Below are 25,113 nucleotides of genomic sequence, written 5' to 3' on the forward strand. Positions count from 1 at the left end.
GGGGAGGCCATCCGCAGGTGGGCGCGGGGCCTGGATTCCACAGAGGGGCGGAGTCCCTCAGTCAGGCCTGGCTGCAATCACACCCGAGCGCCAGCCCCCTTCAGCATCCCTGAGTCCCAAAGGAGATCCCCGAAGCGCTGGAAAAGCCGTTCCGCCCAAGATTTCTGGTGCCGGGTCGGCGGCGATTGGGGGAGCTCAGTTCGGAGACCGTACTGCACCCACTGCGGACCTCCTGGGCCCTACATAGCAGGCGGGTCATGCAGGGCGGCGGGAGGAGGGGCGTGGGAGGGCCAAGGCCGCCAAGTCCCTGCTACTCAGCCAGCAAGAGCGCCCCGCAGCCCTCCCGGGACACGGTGGACACTCTAGTCCCAGGCCCGGGCGCCTTCCTGCCGGGAGCCGGGACTGGCCGCAGCAGGCGCTGTCCGGGCCCGTGGGCGGGGTTTGGGGAGGGGCGGAGCCAGGCCCGCTGCCGGTGTCAGGTTGCTCCGGTAACGGTGACGTTTCGCGGCGTGGGCGGGGCCGGCACGCAGGTTGCATATTTTAGGAAGTGAGGAGGAGGCGCGGGCTGGAGCTGCGGCGGGGTCTGGGGCGCAGAGCAGCGGCGGGAGGAGGCGGACACGTGGCAGCAGCAGCGGTAGCAGCCCCGGCGGCGGCAGCAACAGCGGCGGCGGCATCGGCCCGAGCCGCCGGCCGCCCTCCCTCCCGCCCCGCGGCAGCCCTAGCTCCCTCCACTCGGCTCCCCCGGCCCCGCTCGCTCGGCCGGGAGCTGCTCTCTGCTTTTCTCTCTGATTCTCCAGCGACAGGACCCGGCGCCGGGCACCGAGCACCGCCACCATGGGGAAGGGGGTGAGTGTCCGGCGCGCCCGAAGAGGGGGCACGGGGAGCCCTCCAGGGGAAGAGGAGGAAGTCGGGAGGGCGACCGCGGCCAGCGGGAGGCGGCGGAGGAGGAAGCGGCGCGGCGCGGAGTGGGCTGGCAGAGCCGCGCGGCTTAAAAGACGACGCACTTTGGAAATGGAGGGAGCGCAGTAACGGGGGGCGGGGGAAGGGAGCGCCGAGGGGCTGGAGCGCAGCATTGCTCGGGGGCGGGTGAGCGGACCCCAGGCGAGGGCTGCGCGCCCCCGAAGCCGAGCGGGCCGGGGGCTCGGAGAGGCGGTGCTTGGGAAGCCGCGGGGCCGGGAGGAGGGGGGCGACCTGCAGCGGGGCGGCCCCGGGACCGAGCCGGCATCCCTGAGCCCGGCTCCCCTCCCTGCGCCCGCCGTCACCTCCTTCTCTCTCCTTCCTTTTCCCTCCACCCTCCGTGCCCTGAGGAAAGGCGCGCTCCTCCCCTTCCCCTGGGGCGCTCCGCCGGGGCCCCTCCCGGGCCTCCGTTCCCGCCGCGGCCCCGGCGCCGGCGGGGGCAGCCTTCGGGTTCGGGGCTCCTTCTCCTGGAGGCGCTGGGGCTTAGCTGGCTCCGCGCAGAGGCGGCCGCCCTCCCCCAAGGAAAAAACTGGCTTCTCCTGAGTGCAGAGCCGGCTGGGCGGGCTGGTGCCAGAAAGGGTGTGTCTTCACTGCCCTAAGATGGCCTTTAAGGTATACTTTTGAGGGTTTTATTGGGCCACTTTCCGTAAACACAGGATGCACCGATGGCAACTGGAGTTGTCATCCGACGGTGGGGAGAGGCGTGCAGATTTTTTTTGAAGGGACGAGCCCTGAAGGATAGGCAGACCCATCAGGGCCTCAGGGTACAATAAACCCGAAAAAGGACTGAAGGCTGCAGGCAATACGGTGGTAGGAATGCTTTGCCAGTTTCCAGCGTCGCGGAAGCACCAAAGGGCGGTTCCTGAAGGAAACGAAGGGTCTTGGGGCTGGAGAGCGGCGCGGAGCGTGGTGGGAATATCATCACAACGCCCCTTTCCTGCATTTCTGAAGCGAAGACTTGATTACCCGTAGCTACTGCAGGAGACTGGGTCCCGGACCCCAAAGGAGCCAAAGTCCAGTTGAGAAAAATTTACATAAAATAACCTCGGAATTCATGGGTTGAAAGTGACCATGTCATGAGAATACAAATGGGAGAATACACTCCGTTGCCTCCAGGGTTTAGCACAGTGCAGACACTGAGTAGGTCTTTGAAGGTCCTGAGGCTTCTGGGTGTAGACAGAGTGACAGGAGCAGAGGGAGGCTGCACTCCTTGGGGACTCTAAATGAGTTTTGAAGGAGATAATTGAAAGGCTTGGACCTGGTGGGGAGAACAGGCACAAGTGGAAATGCACAACTCGCCTTGCTTTTAAAAGCATACAGCGTGGAGGGCCGGTCCAGGTCAAGTGGCATCAGAGAGCAGAGCGGAGTGCAGGGCGTCTCCATTCCCCTGATGGAGACTGGGTTAGTGCCCTGTGCTTTTACCACACCATCAAACCCTTGGTCATTTCTGTAAACAAGCACTTTAAAGCTCATTGTTTGTCTCTCCTCCCTTAAAAAAAGGAAAAAGAAAAAGTTTACTTCCTGAGCTAATTTGGGGGGGGTTAGAGATCACAGATGTGTGCCCCAGGCCTAGGAAGGTGAAGTGACTTGCTCAAGGTCAAACGGTTAACTAGTGACAGACCAGGCGTCCCTGATTCTTGAACAGCCTGTGGCCTCAAGCCTGAACATACATTTACTCTTTAACATTGAGTTCTTTATACAGAACTCAAAACTTATTCTTCAGATGAAACTGGGGTATTTGTGATGTTGAATTAATAGGCCATAGAGATGGTTTGGGTAATTAAGTTATGCCCACGCTTCTAGATGTCTTTTTTCTAACCACACACAGGCACACATGCACAGTAGTGATGCGGTAGTAACCCACCTGAATAGTTAGTAGAGCTTAAACCCAGATGTCTTACAACAAAATGTATAGTGGCTAGCAAACACAAGATTAAATTACAGCTGCGAACACTGGGATAATGAGCTGCTTGGCTGCTGGGTGGTAGTTAGCGTTTTGAGTATTCTGATACGTTGAACATTAGTTTACTTGTGTGTTTGTCCGTGTGTTTGTCCTCAGTGACTTATTGTGATCGTCCAAATGTTCAGAAGAATATTTCATGTTGGGATTTTTCCACATGGGGATTAAAATGTGGGTGGAGTGGTGACTAAAGCCCTGCTGATAATTGGTTAACCAGGAAGCCTGTGCTGGCAGCTAATTTTTAAGGTCATTGTAAATTTCTTCCCCTCCTCTCCTCAATACCCTTTGTGGCCTAGCTTTTGATGATATTTCGGGTGGTTTTATATGTCCTTAAAAGTCTAGTTCCTAAGCATTTGGTAAGAAAATGAAAGAACAGCTCTTGCTGAATCATTCCTGGATGAAATAGGATTTTGTCCCTTTTTTTCGTACTGGGTTTTATTGCCAATGACTCGGCTTAAACCTTCAACTAGGCCTACCACCCGCAACTGTTTCACTCACCAAAGGTACACACCATAACTATTGAGAAATGTGGGAAAGTTTATTTTCTCAAGTGTGTAAAAGATGAGGAGAGGGAGTCTCACCAGGTCCTTCACTACATTCTGGATTTAGTTTGAATATTAGTTACCTAAAAGATAAATCATAGCTTATGAGTCGTGATTTAAAGAGGGGCAGGGAAAAAAGGTTCCAGTGAAGGTGGCAGTGGGGGATGCACATGTCAGCAGAAATCCTGGTTGTATGGTACTGTTATCAGCTGCCCTTTTGGAGCTCAGCTTGAAAGTGTGACTAAAGCTCCTCTGGCTGCTATAAAGCTAGTACTTTAGACTTAAAGTATTGTAAGGCAGAGGCCTCAGAGTGGAAAGTTGCCCGGGCCTGGCTGGGAGCTAGTGGAGCAGTTACAGGAAGAACTAGTGCCTAGAGCTGGGGGGAGGAGAGAGCACTTGTGCCTCACCCTTTGCCTGTCAGTTGTTCAGTGTGTAACAGTTCCCTGCTTCTTGGGTTCTTTCTGTACCCTTTTATAAGGGTGTATCCCCATTTGGTAACTTACTGTTTGTTAATTTGTAGTGTTCCCTGCCAGTAAGCTTGTAACACTCTAGTGACTCACCTTCAGGTGGGAGGGTAGGAAAGGGGGAGGCCTGCCTCCTAAACCTGGGAAGATGGGGAGAGAGTGGTAAACCTGAGAGCCCAAAAAAAAAAAAAAAAAAGATGCCTTTAAACATCCAGTTGTTCAGATGAGGGCTAACACTTCAAATATACAGATTTCTGGGAACGTTATTCCTAAATTGCATTTAAAAATAAAAGTGAATTCAACATTTTATAGCACAATAGAGTTGGCACTCATCCATGCTCCATTCCAGTACCCTCAGTCATTGTTTTCTGATTATTTTAGCAACACATGAACAGATAAGTGACTTTCTATTCAAATCAGGCTATATTCTTTTAAATATATCTAAACTTAAGAATAAGAAAGGCTTTAACTGAAATAGCTTTGAAGGATTTTGTATGGTAAAGTAAAATTGGTTTCTTCACTCAAAAACAAACAGGTTTAAAAAATAAAATAAAAGCCCTGAAGCTTCGGTTTCTCATCTGGCTCTTGGATAGAATGCTCATCCTGGGGATCAAGTGAAGTAATCTATGTTATGTTTATGGAAGGAGTGCCGTGCCAGCCTGAGTTGTGGCTATTGTTATTGGGCTTACATAGGTACAGTAATTAGAGCCAAGAGAAGATCAAATCTTTACAGACTGGGTTTGCTGTTCGTTCAGTAAGTCATTAGCCCTTTCAAAATTAGAGAGCAGTTTTTTCCTTCACCGTGAGAACATACTAAGATTTGAAAATAATGGGAAATAATGTTAATTGCCCTTCATAGGAAAGTCAAGTAGAGGTGTCAGTTGACATTACTGCAACTGTTATCTTTGCTCAACAAGCAAATCTCTTGTTTAATAGCATCTTTCTGTCTACTTTCACTTTTCAGGTGAAGGACTTTGTTTGCAGTTGATGATCATTTTTACGTTTTCCAAGTCTTGCAAAATAAAATGGGCTTTTCGGCCTTCTGTGATGAGAGGGAGCCTGAACATTTGTGCTGTGCTGACTTCTTCTAGCTGCCCAGGGCTCTCTGCCAGCCAACAGGCTAGAAGAAGAAACCCGAGTGTCAGATCAGATGGGCTCACAGTAATCAGAGTGGCTGGGTTTGGACGACAAAACACCAGGCAAAATGTTTCCCATCCCTGCCAGAGCTGTCCAATTCTAGATTACACTGAAAGTACATGTCTAGTACATGATAATGTGCAGTAGAGAGAACTGTAAAACCTACTCACTCATTTTTAAAACTCTCCTTCATTTATATATTTTGGAGGAAGGATATGGAACCTAGTCAGGTCTGAACTTTCTCACGTTGCTATGAATTGAGTGTATGAGAGGAAGTGTGTATTCTTTGGCTGGAGTCAGAGAGAGACTGTTCTTTGCATATGACTCACCTCATTAGTTGTGCTGAAAACTGTTGTCAGGAATCCACAAGAAGTTCTTCGTATTTATTTGGTGTTTTGGATGGCAGATTGTGTTAGGAAAGAAGTACCCTTTACCCTACACTTTCTCTTTGGTTTGGTTTTTATTTGGGTCCTGAGCAAAGGGATTTTTCACCAATAGACTGCATTCCTTAGTTCCTTTGTGATTTTACAGTGAATCTTTTTATCTGGTTTTAGACCTCACTCACTAGTTCCTTTGTGACTTATGTTGAAATATATCTGCACGTGATCTCTTTCTGGTTTTATTCAAACCCTATTTAGTAATGACTGTTGGCTGTCTCGGTGATTTGACAAGTTGATTCATGGTAGCTTATGCTTTGTCTTTGGGACTTGTATTGTTTGGGGGCCTGATAATCAGTGTAAGATTTTATGACTCAGTGGGCCTTGCTGTGTGGATCAGTGAGCTGTGATTTCTCTTTCTAGTCTGTTACCAGGTAGGGGCAGGTCCCTAATGCACTTTGGGGGTTTATCCTCTTGTGTGTTTCTTTTATCTTCCATGTGATGCTTCCATGGCACCATATTTGTTTTATTATTTCAATTCATGTGACATTTCTTTAGGGCCTTGGACAGCCTTTATCCTTTTCAGCCTGGCAGTCATTTTCCTTCCTAGCCTAAGCTTCAGGGTACTAATTGAGGAGTGATCAGGACTTACTGGGAATTGTTCTGGTCCTCTCATAACGCATATGTCGATTATTAATCAGTTGTCTCAAACCAGAGCACTCTGGTAAAATGAAAAAAAGGCGGTAAGGTGGTCAGCAAATAGGGAGAGTTAAGGAATAAGCAGAAAGTTTTAACCCTTCATAACCCATGTGCCTAATGTAGAGGTAGAATATTCCATTGAAGAAACTGAAGTTTTTTTCTGAGTCTTAATAACTGTAAAAACAAAAGTATATCTAAACTGCACTGATTCTTTACACCTTTTAGAATTTTTATTTTTTGAATGATCATGGATATGTACTACTGCAGGTAGGGTAGGCTGTCAGACTCATTAAGAATTGACATGCAGGCAGATTGGGGAGGAAGGTCAAGTCATTTTCTTTTGGGTTGAGGGAACTTGCTGGCTAGATCTGTCACTGTTCTTTGACCCTTGCTGGCTGATGGGCTGCCCAAGTTTGGATATACTAAACTGGGTTCACAAAGGGACCTACTGCTTTGGCCTTGGTAAATTATATTCTCCAGCATGCTTATTTGGATGGGCAAGAGAAGGAATATGAAGGCATGGTGGCCCCTCAGGCTCACCTCCTCTTCCTCTGCAGAGAACTGCTGCTCCTGCAGTGATGTGCTGCTGCTGGGACTGGATAGCAGCCATGGTACTATGACAGTGTCCTCCCTCAACCCCGGCCATCCCTTAGTCCTCCACTCCCTGGCTACACAATTCCTTGCACATAAACTAAACTACTTAGTCATTTAGGAGCAAATGGAGATGTAATAAACTGGGCCAGATCATTTTTTTGACTGTTATTTTCTTTAAGTTTTCACTGATAAGATCAAATGAAAAATAATGCCAAAGGAGTTTTTTCTTCAATGGTTTGAAAAGAATTTTTGTAGAAAGTGAAAAATGGCAGTAATGTATATGTTAATTAAGACCAAGTTATAATAAATAGCCTTTGTGTAGTGCTTTGCGAATACTTTTATATACACAATGGTGTTGGATGATTTAAAAATGTATCATCCAGGAAAATGAGAAAGCACCCCTCCCCCATACCTATTATATTAAGGGGAGCCCAGACTTGGCAGCCTCTAGGGAACCAGCAGGGTCAGAGTCCATCACACAACTTCCCTGCTAAAGTGGTATTTGCCACATCGTGTCCAGAGGTGCCATTTCTACAGTCTTCTTGGCAACTCTGAAATGGGCTGCATTTGGGGCACTTCCTTTTGCTGTCCTGGCCCTTCTTGCCAGTCAAAAGCTTTTGTTTGTGGCCTTTGGAAATAGTCCAGTTTTTAGATGTTTTATTTTTCAGAGTTGATGGTTTCTTGACTAATCAGACTATGAAAATGCCTTCTTTAGGTTCTTTAATAGTTATACCAAGTATTATTCCAATTTTAGGGATGAGGAAACTGAGGCCAACAGGCAAAGGTCATGTAGCCAGCATGTGGCAACACTAGAATAAATTGACAGACTCAACACCATTAGCAGACCTGTCTGAAGGGATTGGGGGCGGGTCTTGAACTTTCAAGTACCCTCTAGACTTTTTCAGCGGGAATTTCAGAAGTCTGAAGAATTCTGAGCTCCCTGCTGGCCACGGGACATTGTGCTGATATGGTGGGGAAAATGCAGGTTGAGAAAGCCTTCACATCCTGCCCTGTTGGAGGCTGGTGTTTGGCATGGGTATGAAGGCCTTTGGTGGTGGCTGTAGCTTATACAGACCTCAAGCAATACACCTCTGGGATGGAAGCTCCTGCTTATTTTGGGATAATTTCTACATCTGTCATATCTATCCCCAACCCTGTCCCTATTAAATGGCTAACTGCCAAAAAAGAGGAAGGAACATCTTTAGCTCTAGCAGGTCTTGGGGATGTCTCACTCATTGTGAGGACTGTGAGGATCCCGTATATGTTTTTAAGTGAGTGAACCTTGTTACATGTTTTAACCTTGGTTCCTCCTGTCAATAATTTTATCTTCTTATCTCTTGGGCACCTTTTCCCTCTACCCAGATCAAATAGCAAAATGCTTAGTTAATCTTTGAGAGGATAGAATCCATGGGAAGCACAGGATGAAATGATGACGCTGTGCTAAGCTCTGTCACCGTGGGTAAACCCCTGCCCTTGCTGTGACTTTCCACTTCCTAAATTAGAATGGAAGGGGGGGAAAAACCATAACCCAACTTCATTTTTATGAGTGGCCCTTTAGAGAATGGTGTAATCCATTGAGTTTCCATTGTACCTTTCCTCAGAGATGCTCAAAGGGGCGGGGGTGCCCTTACATGGAATATGGTGAGAGTGAGGATTAATCACTCCCAGTCCTCTGGGAGGGTGGAAGTGACCTGAACTTTCTAATTGAAAAAGTAGAAGTGTGTGCCCAATGCCCAGATGAGCAGGAAGGTCACTGTAGTTGATCGAGGAAATGCCGTATTTATCATTCACCCTTCCCATGACCTTTGTTTTTCCCAAATGCCTTAAAAAATAATAAGGAAACATTGCCCTGATTCTACCACTGTTCATCTCACCCAGTGTGTACTCCCTGACTCTGAATTTTGCAGCTTTGAGACTGCGGTAATTGAGACTGATAGGGACTTAGGTAATATTTGGTTCCCACCAGGGTAAGCTAATATTAAGTTATTATTTTACTTGTGAAGAAGAACTAAATTGTATAAGCTGCCTGGTTCTTCTAGACACACATTGCCTGGTGAAAAAACTAAAATTTAGAAGAAAAAGCAGTTTCACTTGTTAATACTTACCATGTCTCACTCACAAATGGCCTCATTTAAAACTTTGCCTTACCTAGCATGAATGGATAAAGAAAAGGGAGAGTTATTAGGGAATCTAGATTCCCAACTAACTTTAGCATTGATAGTGGTGAAGCTATGGGCAAGACATTTATTTTGTAAGTGGGGGTAAAACCTTGGAACGTGTTCAAAGCCTAGCTGCTCTAGTAATCCTCTCTCTTCTGGAGTGGAAGATACTGGAAGTCTGAGAATAAGCAAAGCATCTAGATGATGAAGCTGAGGGGTTATAACTATTTCATTTATTGAAATATATTTCAGTGATATTCAACTTGCTCAGAGAGAATCTGTGAGCTGTATTTTAAAAATCAATACAGGCTGGGCGCGGTGGATCACGATCGCCTGTAATCCCAGCACTTTGGGAGGCCGAGGCGGGTGGATCACAAGGTCAGGAGTTCAAGACCAGCCTGGCCAAGATGGTGAAATCCCGTCTCTACTAAAAATATAAAAATTACCCAGGCATGGTGGCAGGTGCCTGTAATCCCAGCTACTCGGGAGGCTGAGGCAGGGAATTGCTTGAACCCATGGGCGGAGGTTGCAGTGAGCTAAGATTGTGCCACTGCATTCTAGCCTGGGCAACAGAGTGAGACTCCATCCCAAAAAAAAAAAAAAAAAGAAATCAATACAGAGTGGTCACATAAATCTTTCAGAGATCCTTAGTCAATGTCTTTAAAATGGTTTTTAAGTGTTGTGCTTTCTCATTAAAGGTATGAAGGAAATACTACTTTAGCTGTGGTTCCTTTCTGGTAGATGACTTGCCTTTTCCTTTTTGTTTTATTTGTCCATTTGTATGTGTTACTATTTTGCATTTAAACTCTGGCACCAAGAGCTGTACTGAAAGAGGCACCAACAAATGTGGTTGCTCCATAATGGAGAGAATGTCAAGAATGTTGACTATCTTTAGACCTGCTTCATTAATAGATAAGATAGAAACTAAAGAACCCACCCAGTTGGAAGAAGTTATTAGTCAAGTAGTGCTGCACACGTGACCACAGAAGTTAAAAAGGTAAATAATATGTCTCTACATGGGGGCCACACCAGTGAATTTGGAGAAGGATTTCTCCTTGGAGTCTTAAGAGCATATTTTTAAATTTAAGTGAACACTGTATTTTATTTGCAACTATATTAGTTATGACTGAAACACACATAGACTTTTTGATTTTCTTTTTTGATTTCAGCACAATAAAATTACAATCTGGACACGAGTTACTAATTACTGCTTTAGTAGCCGGTAAGGCACTTAGGAAAGTTAGAAATGAGTAAGGGAGAACCACAAAATAATAGTAATAGCACCATATGTCATGCATTTTAAGAAAACTGCTAATGTCTACTTTTTGGCCTTAAGTTGTAGTTGTGGGAGGCTGCTTCAGGGGGAGGTGTCTGGAACAAGGGGCTCTTCTGCTCCTCTCAGCTTTGGAGCACCAAGTTCAGGCTTTGTGTAGATAAGCTCAAGGATTTTCAACAGGGGTGGGGGAGTGGAACAATCTAAATTTAAACTATAGAATCAACATTTTCTTTAAAAATTGTTCCAGTTTTCGAGAGGCGTAGGTGGATCCTGTGAATTATGTGATAATGCACACGCTTTTCCTACATCCTGCTTATGTCAAAACATTTCCAGAGACTTTCATTTGGAGGTTTTATTTTCAGGCTACAGAATGGGGTGGGGGCTCCCTTTTTTTTTTTTAATCTCTTATGCAAAGAATTTTAAGGAGTCTTAGGCTGACTTTTTAGTATGAGAAGCTGGTAAAGGTGAGTGTTCTTATGTAAGCACTAAAGATATTTAAATTTGATATGTAATAATGTATTTGCAAAGCAAAGAATATAAATAATATAAAAGTACTAGCATTTAGATGTCTTGTATCATTTTAATCCTTAAAAACACAAAATGAGGTTGGCAGTATTCTTTATCTCCATGCTATGGAAGAGGAAATTGAAATGTAGGAGTTAGTAACTTGCCTAAGGATACATTGCTGGTAAGTGGTAAAGCCCAGGATTTTAACTCAAGCCTGTCTGATTGAGACTGCGGACTCATAAGCACAATATTGCACTCTAAATTAATAATGTAAAGTTAGTTTCAGTCTTTCAGTAGGGAAGATGGAAGGCTGCAGAATAGGGATTTTGATAGCAAAAATCTCATTAACCCCAAATGGAAGTGGCGCTGGCAGGGCCATTCTGAAGCCTACCGGTGGCTTTGGAGGTGTTAAGAGTTTCCCACTGGTCTTAATGCTCTTGGATGGAGAGAATGTATCTTAAGCCAATGTATTAATAGTAGATTGCTTTGCTTATGTAGTATGCAATATATGGGCATACATTTTCTTGACTATTATCTTAATGACTATTCCAAATTATGACTACCTTAAAAACTACCAAAATCCCCTGCTCCAGAATTTTCAGTTTCAGATGAGGTCATAATTCATAGCCTTACTTTTCCCATATTCTCCTACAGGTTGGACGTGATAAGTATGAGCCTGCAGCTGTTTCAGAACAAGGTGATAAAAAGGGCAAAAAGGGCAAAAAAGACAGGGACATGGATGAACTGAAGAAAGAAGTTTCTATGGTAAGTACTAGGAGGAATTTTGTATTCCATCCTTATTAAAAATCCATGATTTTTAATCCCCCAAACCTCACTGTATTCTTCAGTCAAAGAACTGCTTTATATTAAAAGAGATCATAGCAGCTGTACAGATCTCATCTTGTCGTAGAGGTTAATATTGAACATTTTCTTTTTAAAAGCTGTTAGAGGATAGGAAAAGTTAATGCAGTCACTCTGGCATAACCACAGATCAACAGAAGGAACTTAGGTTGATATCATGAGTCTTTGCTTTTCTCTGTATTATATCAAACACTGGGAAATTCAGCCTCTCCAGGCTATGGAAGCTTCCATCTACTTAACCTGTCTAGAATTGACCTAGTCATCAGAGAAGGCAGATAAGGTTTTACTAGATCCCTGAGAGCTGCTGGGTTTCTCTGAAGTGTTGCGGCAAGTAGTAATGGGCCACCGTCACTCAGCTTCAGCCATTCTCCAGTGAAGAGCTGTCAATGATAGCTGTGTGGTTGTGAAGCCACGAAGCGATGGTGAAAAGTGTACCAACTTCTGCACTGAAGAAAACATCTGCACTTAGTTTAATAAGCTTAATGATAGTAATGAGTGATGCTATTTTTTTGTCATTTTTTTATACTACACTGTTTATTTTCTTTGTTTCTGTTTTTTTTTTTCCCTTAGGATGATCATAAACTTAGCCTTGATGAACTTCATCGTAAATATGGAACAGACTTGAGCCGGGTATGTTCTAGTTTGAAGGCTGTTGTACAAAATCCTAGTTTTCCGTATTGTACTTTCCCCTGTATTGCATACAGGTCTAACTTCAGGGGCTCTAGTAAGAAAACGACAGACACATCTGCGTATCTACTATGTGACATGCACAGAGCTTGGGCTTTTATATGCTACTGTTTCTTTTCCCTGAAACTTTTTGAAAGTGGATGTTATTTTCTTCTCCCTATTTTATAGTAGTTGAGAGCCAGTAAGTGGGAACACCAGGAGTTGCAGTTGGCTTCAAAGCCATGCTTATGCCTTGACCTTTTGATGATACATTTTCCCTTTATTTTTCTACATTTGTTAAATTCAGTTGAATATTTCACCTAGTTGAATCTTCAACAGTTCACATTTTTGCACTTTTCCCAGCTAGTCCGTTGCAATGTGTTATGGTTATACTATCATTTGTTTAGTTATTCCATCATTTATTTGTAAATTGTTTTGCACAAAATTTAAAGAAACCTTTTCATAAAATACACGTTATGTATCCTTGTTATCTAGAGGATTTTGACATTAAATGTGTAACAAATGTTATAAAAGTAAATAGTCTAAGCATGTCTTATTTCCAGATAATCACTGAAAAGTCTGGGAATAACTTGAATAGCAAGCCAATATGTAGTATTTTTTCAGTAAGGCATCAAGAGCCATGGGTACTGTGGTGTTCTGATATATATTGTTTTTTGTCCACAGTTCCTGGTTCATAACCCCCTTAGCCCTTATTACAGTCTTTTGTTATAATGTTGGGTGTGTTAGACCTCGGTGTCAGGCTTCAAGAAACAGGATCTCTCTCCTGCCCTCCTTTCACCTGCCACAAGGCAAGACTCTAATCTTGTTCCACCTTTCTGATTTTCCAGGTAGATAGTGTTGGAATTGAACTGGAGGAAATCTTGGTGGTGGGGAGAAACTGCCACACCTTTGGTCACAGAAGTCATCTTCTGTGTTGATTGTTGTGGTGTAAGAGTAGAGAAGAGGCCGGGTGCGGTGGCTCATTCCTGTAATCTCAGCACTTTGGGAGGCCGAGGCTGGTGGATCACCTGAGGTCAGGAGTTTGAGACCAGCCTGACCGCCATAGAGAAACCCCGTCTCTACTAAAAATATAAAATTAGCCGGGTGTGGTGGTGTGTGCCTGTAATCCCAGCTACTCGGGAGGCTGAGGCAGGAGAACTGCTTACACCTGGGAGGTGGAGGTTGCAGTGAGCCGAGGTTGCGCCATTGCACTCCAGTCTGGACAACAAGAGTGAAACTCTGTCTCAAAAAAGAAAAAAGAAAGAGTAGAGAAGAACGTGGTTTGAGAGCGTTTTTCTTGACACAGGCACTTTAAGCTCCAAGAGGAGGCCTCGACTCGACTCAGAACAACATGCCAACAGTGACTCTGCTCACTGTGTGCCAGGCAGTCTCTGTTGCCACTTCACATCTCACTTAGGTTTTTATTAGAGTCTTAATGAAGTGTGCTCTCTCCGACCTATGCCCATTACTCAAATGCTGTGGGTCTATTTCCTTCCTTGTAAAATGAGGTTAATAATGCCTTAAAAAGGATTGTCATGAGAATTAAACAAGTTAATTAAAACACTGAATTCAGTTCCTGGCATGTAGATAGCACTCAAATGTTTGGTAACATGAGCACAAAATACAGATAAATAGATTCTTTAGACAAAAATATTTTATTTTTTTTAACTTGGTATTTTGAGAGTATAAAAGTGATCATATTTTCCTCTCTTAATGAGAGCTTATATATAATTGCCTGCTGTCAGTGAATCTTGGGTTTAAGACCCATTAGAAAAATAGCAGGCTTTAGTAGAGTAGATTTTTCCAGTGAGTACTTTTCAGTCAACAGGTTTATTGGGAGTTGGCTAAAATGCACATGGAGGTGAGCCCTTGCCTGCCAGACAAGCAAAGAATCAAGCTGTATATTTAAAACTTGGCTGTTAACCCAACGGATTTCTACAGGAAGTTTTTTCTCCTTTGATGTTTGTAGAGGGTTTTTTTTCCCCTCCCCACAGAATCAATACATAGAAAACTCAAAGCTGTTAATTTGCAAAACTGAATGGATTTGTGAAAGTAGATACCTTTTTGGCAGAAATGCAATTTGGCATTAATCCCTTGATCTAAAACTTAGAAGAAACCAGGCTGAATTCAAATTTATTGATGGATCAATTTAAAGAGTTTTAATCTGGGTGTTACGGGTTCCTTGGGAAACGTGGGCATATTGTTTGCCTGAACCCTTTGGAGGCTGGCTCATCAGTAGAATTATTCATGGAGGAATTTGCTAGGTTTTACCTTGGCTCTCTAGCTTGGGACATTTTGTTTCTTCCTTAAATCCTTATTGCAGCTGTCCAGCTATCAGATAGGTATGTTGGCTTGTAAGTGCTGGTACAGTTTGCCTTATTTATATTCCACTGCTTCTCAGGGATTAACATCTGCTCGTGCAGCTGAGATCCTGGCGCGAGATGGTCCCAACGCCCTCACTCCCCCTCCCACTACTCCTGAATGGATCAAGTTTTGTCGGCAGCTCTTTGGGGGGTTCTCAATGTTACTGTGGATTGGAGCGATTCTTTGTTTCTTGGCTTATAGCATCCAAGCTGCTACAGAAGAGGAACCTCAAAATGATAATGTGAGTTCTGTAATTCAGCACATGGATTTGTAGTACACATCAGATATCTTCTCCGTCTTTGTCTCCCACTTATTCTCAATTACCACTCCTTACTTAATGGTTATGAACACTGAGGAATAGTGTCAGCAGCTGTTGCCTTCGAGGCCCATCCATTCTTCCTTCATTTCCAGTTCCTCTCTCTACCACCCACGTTGTAGATGCTCTTACATGTGGGATGCCCACCTGCATGTGCTGCTGTCAGCAGGCAGCTCTGCTCAGGCCCTGGCCGCCACCCACTGGATAGCAGAGCACAGCATTAATGTTGGCACATCCACCTGTCCAGAAATGCTTGGTGGCCATTTTTCAAAATCCACAAGTTGGTTGAAAAACAATCTTTGTTTTGTAAAGCAGGAGAAACTGATGCATCTAGAACATTTCCAAAAGTCCAGTTAGTGGTCAAGTGTTGGTGTGACTGACTCCATTTCTGACCCTTTCTATGTGGTCTTTAGAAGGATAAATAAGAAAACATGAGTTCTATATTTCTGAAATCTTGGTTTCTCTATTAAAAATCTGTTTTTTATTCAGTCAAAAAATTAATTGAATGCCCCTAATTCTTGTGTAGAGCCACGGGCCCTAACTTGTCTTTTCCTTTCCAGCTGTACCTGGGTGTGGTGCTATCAGCCGTTGTCATCATAACTGGTTGCTTCTCCTACTATCAAGAAGCTAAAAGTTCAAAGATCATGGAATCCTTCAAAAACATGGTCCCTCAGGTACCAGACACTTTGTCCTTCCCCAGTGGATGACTTGACAGCCCCAAGCATGTCAGCCTGTGAATTAGTGTGAAGTTAAGGTTTTCCAAATATTACATGACTCCATCAGAGAGATGGATGTCTTATACTCCGCCCCAAAACAACCTGTTTTCCTTCTACCCCAAAAAGTGATAGCCTTTCTTTTCAATGTAAACTCTGAATACAGGCACACTGTTACAGCAATATCTCTTAAACTGGCGAGCAAGCTTTTGTAACTTGTGTAAATAAAAAAGTGAATAGTATAGGTAATTAGGATAATAGACCATTCTTAATTTTATTTTCTTGTTTTGGACACTACCTTCTCTTTGTTGGTATACTAACGGTATAAATGGTTTCCTTTCCAAAGCAAGCCCTTGTGATTCGAAATGGTGAGAAAATGAGCATAAATGCAGAGGATGTTGTGGTTGGGGATCTGGTGGAAGTAAAAGGAGGAGACCGAATTCCTGCTGACCTCAGAATCATATCTGCAAATGGCTGCAAGGTAGATCTTTTATTTTAACAAACCTCATGGCTAGCTCTGCTGTTTGGGCAGCTGGATTTGAGGGGTACAGTAGCCCATGATAAGGCAGTGTATTCACATGACATTTTTCTTCTTTTCCTCACATACAGGTGGATAACTCCTCACTCACTGGTGAATCAGAACCCCAGACTAGGTCTCCAGATTTCACAAATGAAAACCCCCTGGAGACAAGGAACATTGCCTTCTTTTCAACCAATTGTGTTGAAGGTAGGCCGTTTTTTGGCACTTTGAGCACTGTGTGGTATTTCTCTTGGGCATTAACAAAATCAAAACCATAGGCACAATCTCTTGTTTTATTGGCTCCATTTCTGACAACTTGTGTCAAGCACAGAGCAGAGGTGTTTTCCTAGCTGGCAGGAAACCTTGTGGCAGTTTCCCTTCCCTCCACCTGCCTCTTCTGTCAACAACACCAGTCTGGCATGGGTGTTGGAGCTGCTGTCCTGCTAATGGAGAGAAGTCCCTTTGCCAAGCAGCATGTACAACCAAAAGTCTGGCCCTTAAAAGTGTGCTTTTGTCAACTCTTTTTCTTTTTTAGCCATGCTATGTAATTGTGTAAAATCTGTGGCTTCCTTCAGGTTAGATACAATTAGGTACAGTTCTTCCTTCCCTTCTTTTTAAGGCACCGCACGTGGTATTGTTGTCTACACTGGGGATCGCACTGTGATGGGAAGAATTGCCACACTTGCTTCTGGGCTCGAAGGAGGCCAGACCCCCATTGCTGCAGAAATTGAACATTTTATCCACATCATCACGGGTGTGGCTGTGTTCCTGGGTGTGTCTTTCTTCATCCTTTCTCTCATCCTTGAGTACACCTGGCTTGAGGCTGTCATCTTCCTCATCGGTATCATCGTAGCCAATGTGCCGGAAGGTTTGCTGGCCACTGTCACGGTAAGAGGCAGGTGATGGTCACCCTGACTCAGATCAGCTTGCATGAATGTTACATTCTTCTGCTATCCTATTCTAAGGTATTGCCAACTTATGTTTTATTCTGGATGTTTGATACAGTTTTTTTGAGCCACATCATATGGTGAGTTTTGACAGTGAGAAAACCTCAGCATTTGTTTATACGTAAGATAACCCCAAAGCATACATTTTGCTTTTAAATTATCACGTGGTCCAAAACAGTGCAGTGGAGAAAGGAGAAGAACTTGGGATCAAGTAGGGGGATAGAATAGGGTAGAATCCTGTTACTGTTTTTCTTAATAGATTGCTTCTCTGGAAGGAAGGGGAAGCCTCATGTATGGGTTCCCCTTACTATTTCTTCAGACTTCAGAAGAAGGTTGGAGAGATTTAATTTTAGACTAATTTTTTCCACATTAGGGTATAGCAAGAATCTGTGTAGAATTCCAACCTGATTGAGTGAAGTAATAATCTTCCTTATATTTTTTAGGTCTGTCTGACACTTACCGCCAAACGCATGGCGAGGAAAAACTGCTTAGTGAAGAACTTAGAAGCTGTGGAGACCTTGGGGTCCACATCCACCATCTGCTCAGATAAAACTGGAACTCTGACTCAGAACCGGATGACAGTGGCCCACATGTGGTTTGACAATCAAATCCATGAAGCTGATACGACAGAGAATCAGAGTGGTAAGGCCAGGGCTACCACACACCTCAGCCACCTGCTCCACTTGGATTTTTTTTCTTTTAAGAAATTGCATGAAAAAAAAAATTTCTTTTTTAATGCTCATGACAGCTTTTTCTTTCTTTCTTTTTATCATTTAGTGAAGAGTCAAGGGTATGGGATTTTGATTTTTTGCATGTTAGCAGAAACTTTAAATTGCCCTACAAATGTGATTGAAGAATGCCTAAAATGTGATTGGTTTCATTAATTGGGAAATGAGATGTATCACTGCAAATTTCTGTAGGACTTTAATAGGAGAACTGAGAACATAGCCTTTGAAGTTAATGCATTATTGTCCTGTTGTGTTTTCTTGCCTCCATCAGGTGTCTCTTTTGACAAGACTTCAGCTACCTGGCTTGCTCTGTCCAGAATTGCAGGTCTTTGTAACAGGGCAGTGTTTCAGGCTAACCAGGAAAACCTACCTATTCTTAAGGTAGGCTCAAGAGTTAATAATGGGTTGCCTTTTGGAGGGGTGTAGACAGCACATTCGAACTGCCATTTGAGTGTTAAAAGTAGCAGATTACCTTTGTGGTCTGTGTGACTGTTCACTGTAGAACACTTGGAGTGGTCTGTGCAGTACTTTGCTATAACTTACATTGTGTTGCCTGTAGATCCTGATGTATTGTAGGACCCCGTGCTCCATATAAGTTGATTAAAAAGGGAAGCTGCAGTAAAAATCTGACCAAAGTGGGATGGGAAGAGATGGAAGACAGTCTTTATTGGTGAAAAACCTAATTCATCTGCTTTTACTACTCTGAGTTTATGTTATCACCTAACCTAGTGGACAGTGAGAGCTGAGGGCTGTAGTGACTCGATAATCGTATTTGCATATTAGGATACAGTAGATTCCAGTAAATCCTTTAAGCCATTTATTTTCCTGAAATAGCTCAGCTTATCTTATCTTATTGGTTCTTAGCTTGTTTACTAATGATGTAAAAATAAGCTCCAGGCCAAAATAAGCCCAGCCTTAGCCTGTGGAATTCTGATGCAGTTTGAAATGATTGAGATTTTACTGTGCTGCCCAAGTGAAGATGCAGTCTCAGAAGGATCGTGAATTGTACAAAGTCCTGTAGGAGAAGAAAGCTATGTGAGGCTCTCTGGGTCCCACATTCTCTGTGAAGCTGCCTGTAGTAGTTGTGGGTATAAACTAAGTTGCCAAAGGGAATGTGGCTCGGATGTAACTCAGATGCCTTCTGTGGTGAGGATAGGGTTCATTTATTCTGCAAAGGAGATTTTCTTGGCATTGAATTGATGTTGATTTGAGGATAATGTTGTTTATCTTGGGGATAAAACTTGAGATAAGTGTTTCATGTTTTTCTTTACCTCAAAGTGGAAATGTTCTAGGCTTTGAGCATCAGGTTCCACAAGTATCAAATCTTTCCTGATTAAAAAACCCCAGAAAGGTAGCAGAAGCTGTATTCCAAGTATTTCTGGAGTTGGGTCATATTGATGGCATTATTACTAAAAAGTGGGGAGGGGGAAGCAGCCCTATTTTGCTTTTATTAAAATAGCTGGCTTTTATTTAAAATGTCCCCCACTTATTTTGTGTTTCTTTCCAACCCAGCCAACTTTCTTGCTCTGTGGAGCTGCTATACTTCTGAGCATTGATCTGTTCATCTGCATATGCAACCTTAGATGTTAAAGTTCTAAAAGGCTTACCTATATAAAAGTTGTTTACAACTGAAAATGCTTTCAGTATGTCAAAATATAAGTGTGTCATCACGTATCACAGATAATATGTGTCACCTGAAGCGTGGGCTTTGACTAAAATGTTACATGGTTCGGTTTTATTACTGTTGGAGCTGGTAATAGCTTTCAGTTCACATCCTTCAGGCCCAGTTAATTTTGCGCAATTATGATTAGAATGTAAAGTCTTCTACTTTGCCCTTGACATAGGCAGTTTGTCCCCAGTCCTGAGACCCTAAGCATTTTCTTATGAATTCTACAGTAATGAAAGGTGCTATAAATGTTTAGTCTCTCACTTGGTATTTTCAGATAAGGAACCAGAAATAGGTAGTTGGGAATAGCATTGGCTTTGAGACTTTTCAGTAGGCTGGGAGAAGATAGAAGAAATAGACTGCAGTAGGTTGGAAGGGTGTGTTATACCTCTTCTAGGGAAGGTGATACCTTCGCACAGCCTTCTTTCACTAGAAGCTACTGTGGGCCGGGGAAGGACATTGGGGTTTGAGTCTGAAGCACTGTGAACAGCAGTGGTCTGGGCTAGAGGGACTCCTGTCCCACTTAACACCGCTGCTTCCTTCTTGCCCATCCTTTGCTACCTCTGACAAGATTGGAATGTGTCTTGAGTTATTTTTCCTGTTTTTCAGTGATGCCTCAGTGAAATTTTTTGGAGATAATTTATAGATGATGTCTCTGTTCACAGCGGGCAGTTGCAGGAGATGCCTCTGAGTCAGCACTCTTAAAGTGCATAGAGCTGTGCTGTGGTTCCGTGAAGGAGATGAGAGAAAGATACGCCAAAATCGTCGAAATACCCTTCAACTCCACCAACAAGTACCAGGTCTGAAGATAAATGGGTACACGGAGGGCGAGGGCAAGCTGGGGGACAAAGAGGGGAGGTACATGAGCAGGAAGAGGAAATATTCTCCCTTTGGAGTTTTATAAGCTTTAGCTTTAAATTTTACCCTTGATTACATATAGAATGTAATAATTTAGTTGAATATCAGCAGGATAAATGAAGCCTCTTGCAAAACACTGTTGAGCCCTTTTGAATACTTTTGGTTTGGGGTGGGTGTGGGCATGTGGGGTGGGTGTGGGCATGTGGGGAGGGTGCTGGAGGTGTGTGTGCGCAAGTGTGCCCCAATCCCTGTGTTCTGAAATTCTGTATGTGTTATTTTTTAATGTGAACAAGTGTCAGGAATTTATGAATACATCATAGTGCTCTTTTTTTTTTTTTTCTGTAGCAGTCAGAGTATGTTACAGGTTACTCTGAAGTAACATACAGAGTATGTTACTTCAGAGTTCAGAAAGAAGGGATCTTGGGTCTTTTATAGCAAATACTAAATAGTAAGTGAAGCTCCGTTTTCCACCATGGACTGCCACACATCCAACCATCAATGTTTATATCTCAACAATCCTTCACAGTTGTCCATTCATAAGAACCCCAACACGTCAGAGCCCCGACACCTGTTGGTGATGAAGGGTGCCCCAGAAAGGATCCTAGACCGTTGCAGCTCTATCCTCCTCCACGGCAAGGAGCAGCCCCTGGATGAGGAGCTGAAAGACGCCTTTCAGAATGCCTATTTGGAGCTGGGGGGCCTCGGAGAACGAGTCCTAGGTATGCAGACAACTTGGTAACAAAGTACCTGGGCACGTTTCTATCAAGTAACCTAGTCTGGTAGACAGTTAACAAGTGATCCTATGAACCTGTATGTCTTGTTGACCTTCCTCTGTGTCTTTCAGGGGCAATCCTCCTACTTGTTTATTTGCCCCCTATCATTTTGAAAACAGTAAGTGCTGGAGAAATGTTCAGTGTATTGGGCTGTGAGAAACAACGTCCTGATGGTTTGCTTCTGACTTGTACTTAGACCTTTGGTCTCATGCTAGTCAGTTCTGTTTGTTTTTTAAAAAAACACAATGGTGGAAGAGGATCTTTCTTATCTAATCTTTGTTGCTATGGACATAAATAATAAGCCTAATTAAATTAAAGGTAATTAATTCTTAGTGTGTCTAAGTTAGACATACTATTTCCTGACTGCTTTGGAATGGGTGTGAATTTACATGAGCAGTTATGTGCTCAGCTCAGAAACTAGACTAACGGTAAACTTTTAGTCTAAGATGCTATCTATTTTTTTCTACCCTGACAGCTACTGAGGCTGAGAAGTTCACTTTACCCATTGTCTAATGTATTTGGGGAAGTGGTATTTATAATACTTTGTAGCTTGACAGATACTACGTTCATTATTTATATAATGCTTCCTATTCTTCTTAACTTGGGTAAATCTAACTCATGGTATCTTTCGTATGTGTCTATCCAACCGAAGGATTGCGATCTTCTCTTAAGTATTTTTCACTTCACTACCTCCACCACCCCAGAGTGGAAGCAGTCTCTCTTCTTTGAGTCTACATGGCATGTTAAAGATCATTGTAACCTCATACAACATTGAAAAGAATGTCTGACATTATCTTGATTTTTGTATTAACTATACTAGATGATAAACCCCTTGGGCAGAATGCATCTGATCTGTACTTATCCTCAAAAGTAGCTAGTATGATGTCCCATATTGGTGCTCGGTAATATGTTTCAGTTAAATGAACAAGAGAGCAGAGGTATGGCCTTGATGTTTCCAGAGAAGGCAGCTGAGGCACGTAACTCCATGATTTGCCAAATCCAAATAACTTAGTGTCATCATCAGTGGGCAAGTCTAGAACCCTAATATCCTGGTGCTCAAAATTAGTGTTATCAATTCAGTCTTCTCCACATTAAACAATTTCCAATTCCTCTGAGGCCTGGTGTGATGGATTCTCTCTTTCAAATGCTTTTTTTCTTTCAGTGACTCTGTCGTTCATAAATGTTAAACAAAACCCTCACTCTGTTATAAAAATATAGACTTTAAAAATTTTCCAAAGTAAACATTCCAGAGAAAGGTAGGCGGGCTGAATAGGCTGCTGTTGTCCTTCTTACTGCCTGGCGTCACTGAAATTTTCAAAGGCTCCTGTCCTCCTCGCAGGTTTCTGCCACCTCTTTCTGCCAGATGAACAGTTTCCTGAAGGGTTCCAGTTTGACACCGACGATGTGAATTTCCCTATCGATAATCTGTGCTTTGTTGGGCTCATCTCCATGATTGACCCTCCACGGGCGGCCGTTCCTGATGCCGTGGGCAAATGTCGAAGTGCTGGAATTAAGGTAGTGCCCAGGCGCCTCCTTGGCTTCATCTCTTAGTGCCTTGGGACACCCTACTCAGTGAATGTTGCCCTTTGAGGTCCGGATGGCCACTGTTTTATCTCACCTGGAGTATTAATTTCTATCTCCAAAGCTTTACTTGCACCCAGAAAAGACCAAATAGTATTAAAATGATGGTGTAAACACACAAGAAATTAAAAATTTTTTGGAAAGCAGTTGTTTAAAAAAGAAATGTAAGCAAAGTAAAAACAGCAAAAGACTTGAAGTTTTAAAACATTGCATTATTCTAAATTAATGTACCTTATGCAATGAATGGCATATCTTCTGTGTTTTCAGTTAACTGTTTGTTAGTGAGTGTTTGGTGTCCTCTGTGTATCCGTCTTTTTTTAAGTAGCTGAATGTTACTCAAGTGCACTAATAATCCTGTTGCTGGGTATGTGATTTGTTTCCGTTTTTTACTCTCAGGATTTTATTTTATTTACTTTTTGAGACAGAGTCTCGCTCTATCGCCCAGGCTGGAGTGTCATAGTGCAATCTCGGCTCACTGCGACCTCCGCCTCCCAGGTTCAAGCAATTCTCCTGCCTCAGCCTCCAAAGTAGCTGGGATTAGCCAACACCACGCCCAGCTAATTTTTGTATTTTTAAGTGAAGATGTGGTTTCACCATGTTGGCCAGACTGGTCTTAAACTCCTGACCTCAGGTGACCTGCCCACCTCAGCCTCCCAAAGTGCTGGGATTACAAGCGTGAGCCACCACACCCGGCCTGCTCTCAGGATTAATACTGCCCTGAAAAGCTTTGTAGAAGTTATTTCCTCACCACTCTGACTACCTCTTTTTAAAGTATATTCTAAGTACAATCACTGCATCAAAAAATAATAACAATTTTGAATTCTTGTCACATGTTGCTTTTCCTCCAAATTGTGCCAATTTGAGAATGCTAGCCAGTAGCATGTGGTGTCTTCACAGTCCCACCAGCATCAGATTTTTATCTTTTTTTTTTTTTTTTTTTTTTGCTGGTTTAGTAATTTTCGAGTATTTTTATGTGACTGTGTAGAAGGAAAAATAGACATTGTATATGCTAGTGATCGTGTACCAAGATAAAACCTGAGTATTGCCTTTGTGTTTCCTTTCTGTGGATACATATGTTTATATCGTTGGCTAATCGATGTTTATTAGTTTTATATTTGCATTCCTTTACTTTTGATACTCTAAGCCGAATCATCCTTAGTATTTACTCTTGCCTACTGGATATAAGACTTTAAGGTCATTTACTTGGCAGTTGCATTCAACACATTGTCTTGTTTATTACAGGTCATCATGGTCACAGGAGACCATCCAATCACAGCTAAAGCTATTGCCAAAGGTGTGGGCATCATCTCAGAAGGCAATGAGACCGTAGAAGACATTGCTGCCCGCCTCAACATCCCAGTCAGCCAGGTGAACCCCAGGTAAGGCAGGAAGCTCAAATCACAGTCTGCTGAGCAAGTAGTGGTGGTTTAAAATCTTCAGTGTGGTTCTATAATGGTTTGCATCCAGGCTTGCTCTGAGTAGGAAATGTACCTGCACTGCCAGAAAGCAACCTTGTCATTCCTAAGGAGGATTTTAAGTAAGAGCAAGTCATAATAATTAGCATTTAGATGGTATTTACTGTTCTAAGAGCTTGATATGGTGACCTATTATTTGCAGAGCAGGGAAGCTAGGGATTCAAGAGGCTTTTGAAGTACCTCAGAACTGGTGAAGTCATATAGTAAATTCAGCAGTCTAGCTTCTGATTTCATGCTGTTAACCACTGAGCTCTACTGCCTAGCACCTAGCACCTTGACACTTTCCAGGTCCACACTAACAAAATAAAATAAGGAAGGGACAATTACTTAGGTCATTCAGGCAAACACAGGAAACACTTGGCAATGAAGTAAAATAGGTAATAGCAAATTGGTTTCGTTTTAAGGTTTAGGACCCTTTCACCCTATGTTAGGGTTAGAGGAGGGTTTGGTCTTGTATCAGCGCTGCCACTGTCTAAAACTTATATTTCTTTTTTTCTTTGATGGAGTCTCAGTCTGTTGCCCCAGCTGGAGTGCAGTGTCATGATCTTGGCTCACTGCAACCTCCGCCTGCTGAGTTCAAGTGATTCTCCTGCCTCAGCCTCCCAAGTAGCTGGTATTACAGGCCTCCACCAACACGCCCAGCTAATTTTTAAATTTTTAGTAGAGATGGGGTTTCACCATGTTGGCCAAGCTGGTCTCGAACTACTGACCTCAAGTGATTCGCTCGCCTCAGCCTCCCAAAGTGCTGGGATTACAGGCATGAGCCACCACACCCAGCTAAAACTTGGTTATATTTCAGCATGTCTTATAAAGGTGGGGAAAGAATACAGACAGGCCTGCCCCAAAGATTGTCATGAGCCTCAAATGAGATAAAATATATGAAAATGCTCTGTAACCTGTAAAGTACTGAACACTTAATAGCTTTTACATGCTGGGGAAAATTCCTTCTTTGTTTTGTTTACAGAGTGATCTG

At 43.2% G+C, this 25,113-nt stretch overlaps 1 protein-coding gene across 2 annotated transcripts in view; it reads left to right on the forward strand.

The window, feature by feature from the left end:
- The first annotated feature begins 310 nt into the window (after positions 1 to 310).
- Positions 311 to 25,113, forward strand: part of ATP1A1 (ATPase Na+/K+ transporting subunit alpha 1) — a 31,809-nt gene continuing 7,006 nt past the window's right edge. Inside the window, exons 1-14 of one of the 2 annotated variants that reach the window (XM_021922594.2) lie at positions 311 to 846; positions 11,327 to 11,437; positions 12,104 to 12,163; positions 14,601 to 14,804; positions 15,440 to 15,553; positions 15,939 to 16,073; positions 16,202 to 16,319; positions 16,732 to 17,000; positions 17,503 to 17,701; positions 18,059 to 18,168; positions 20,119 to 20,253; positions 20,838 to 21,030; positions 22,424 to 22,599; positions 23,908 to 24,044. In XM_021922594.2, coding sequence (XP_021778286.2) covers positions 835 to 846; positions 11,327 to 11,437; positions 12,104 to 12,163; positions 14,601 to 14,804; positions 15,440 to 15,553; positions 15,939 to 16,073; positions 16,202 to 16,319; positions 16,732 to 17,000; positions 17,503 to 17,701; positions 18,059 to 18,168; positions 20,119 to 20,253; positions 20,838 to 21,030; positions 22,424 to 22,599; positions 23,908 to 24,044 — 1,973 coding nt within the window. In that variant the 5' untranslated portion in view covers positions 311 to 834. Of the gene's footprint in view, positions 847 to 9,708; positions 9,887 to 11,326; positions 11,438 to 12,103; positions 12,164 to 14,600; positions 14,805 to 15,439; positions 15,554 to 15,938; positions 16,074 to 16,201; positions 16,320 to 16,731; positions 17,001 to 17,502; positions 17,702 to 18,058; positions 18,169 to 20,118; positions 20,254 to 20,837; positions 21,031 to 22,423; positions 22,600 to 23,907; positions 24,045 to 25,113 lie in introns of those variants that run through there. The other variant, XM_031652258.1, reaches the window with a different exon arrangement.

The sequence above is a fragment of the Papio anubis genome, chromosome 1, assembly GCF_008728515.1.
Source record: "Papio anubis isolate 15944 chromosome 1, Panubis1.0, whole genome shotgun sequence".
NCBI classification, from domain to species: Eukaryota; Metazoa; Chordata; class Mammalia; order Primates; family Cercopithecidae; genus Papio; species Papio anubis.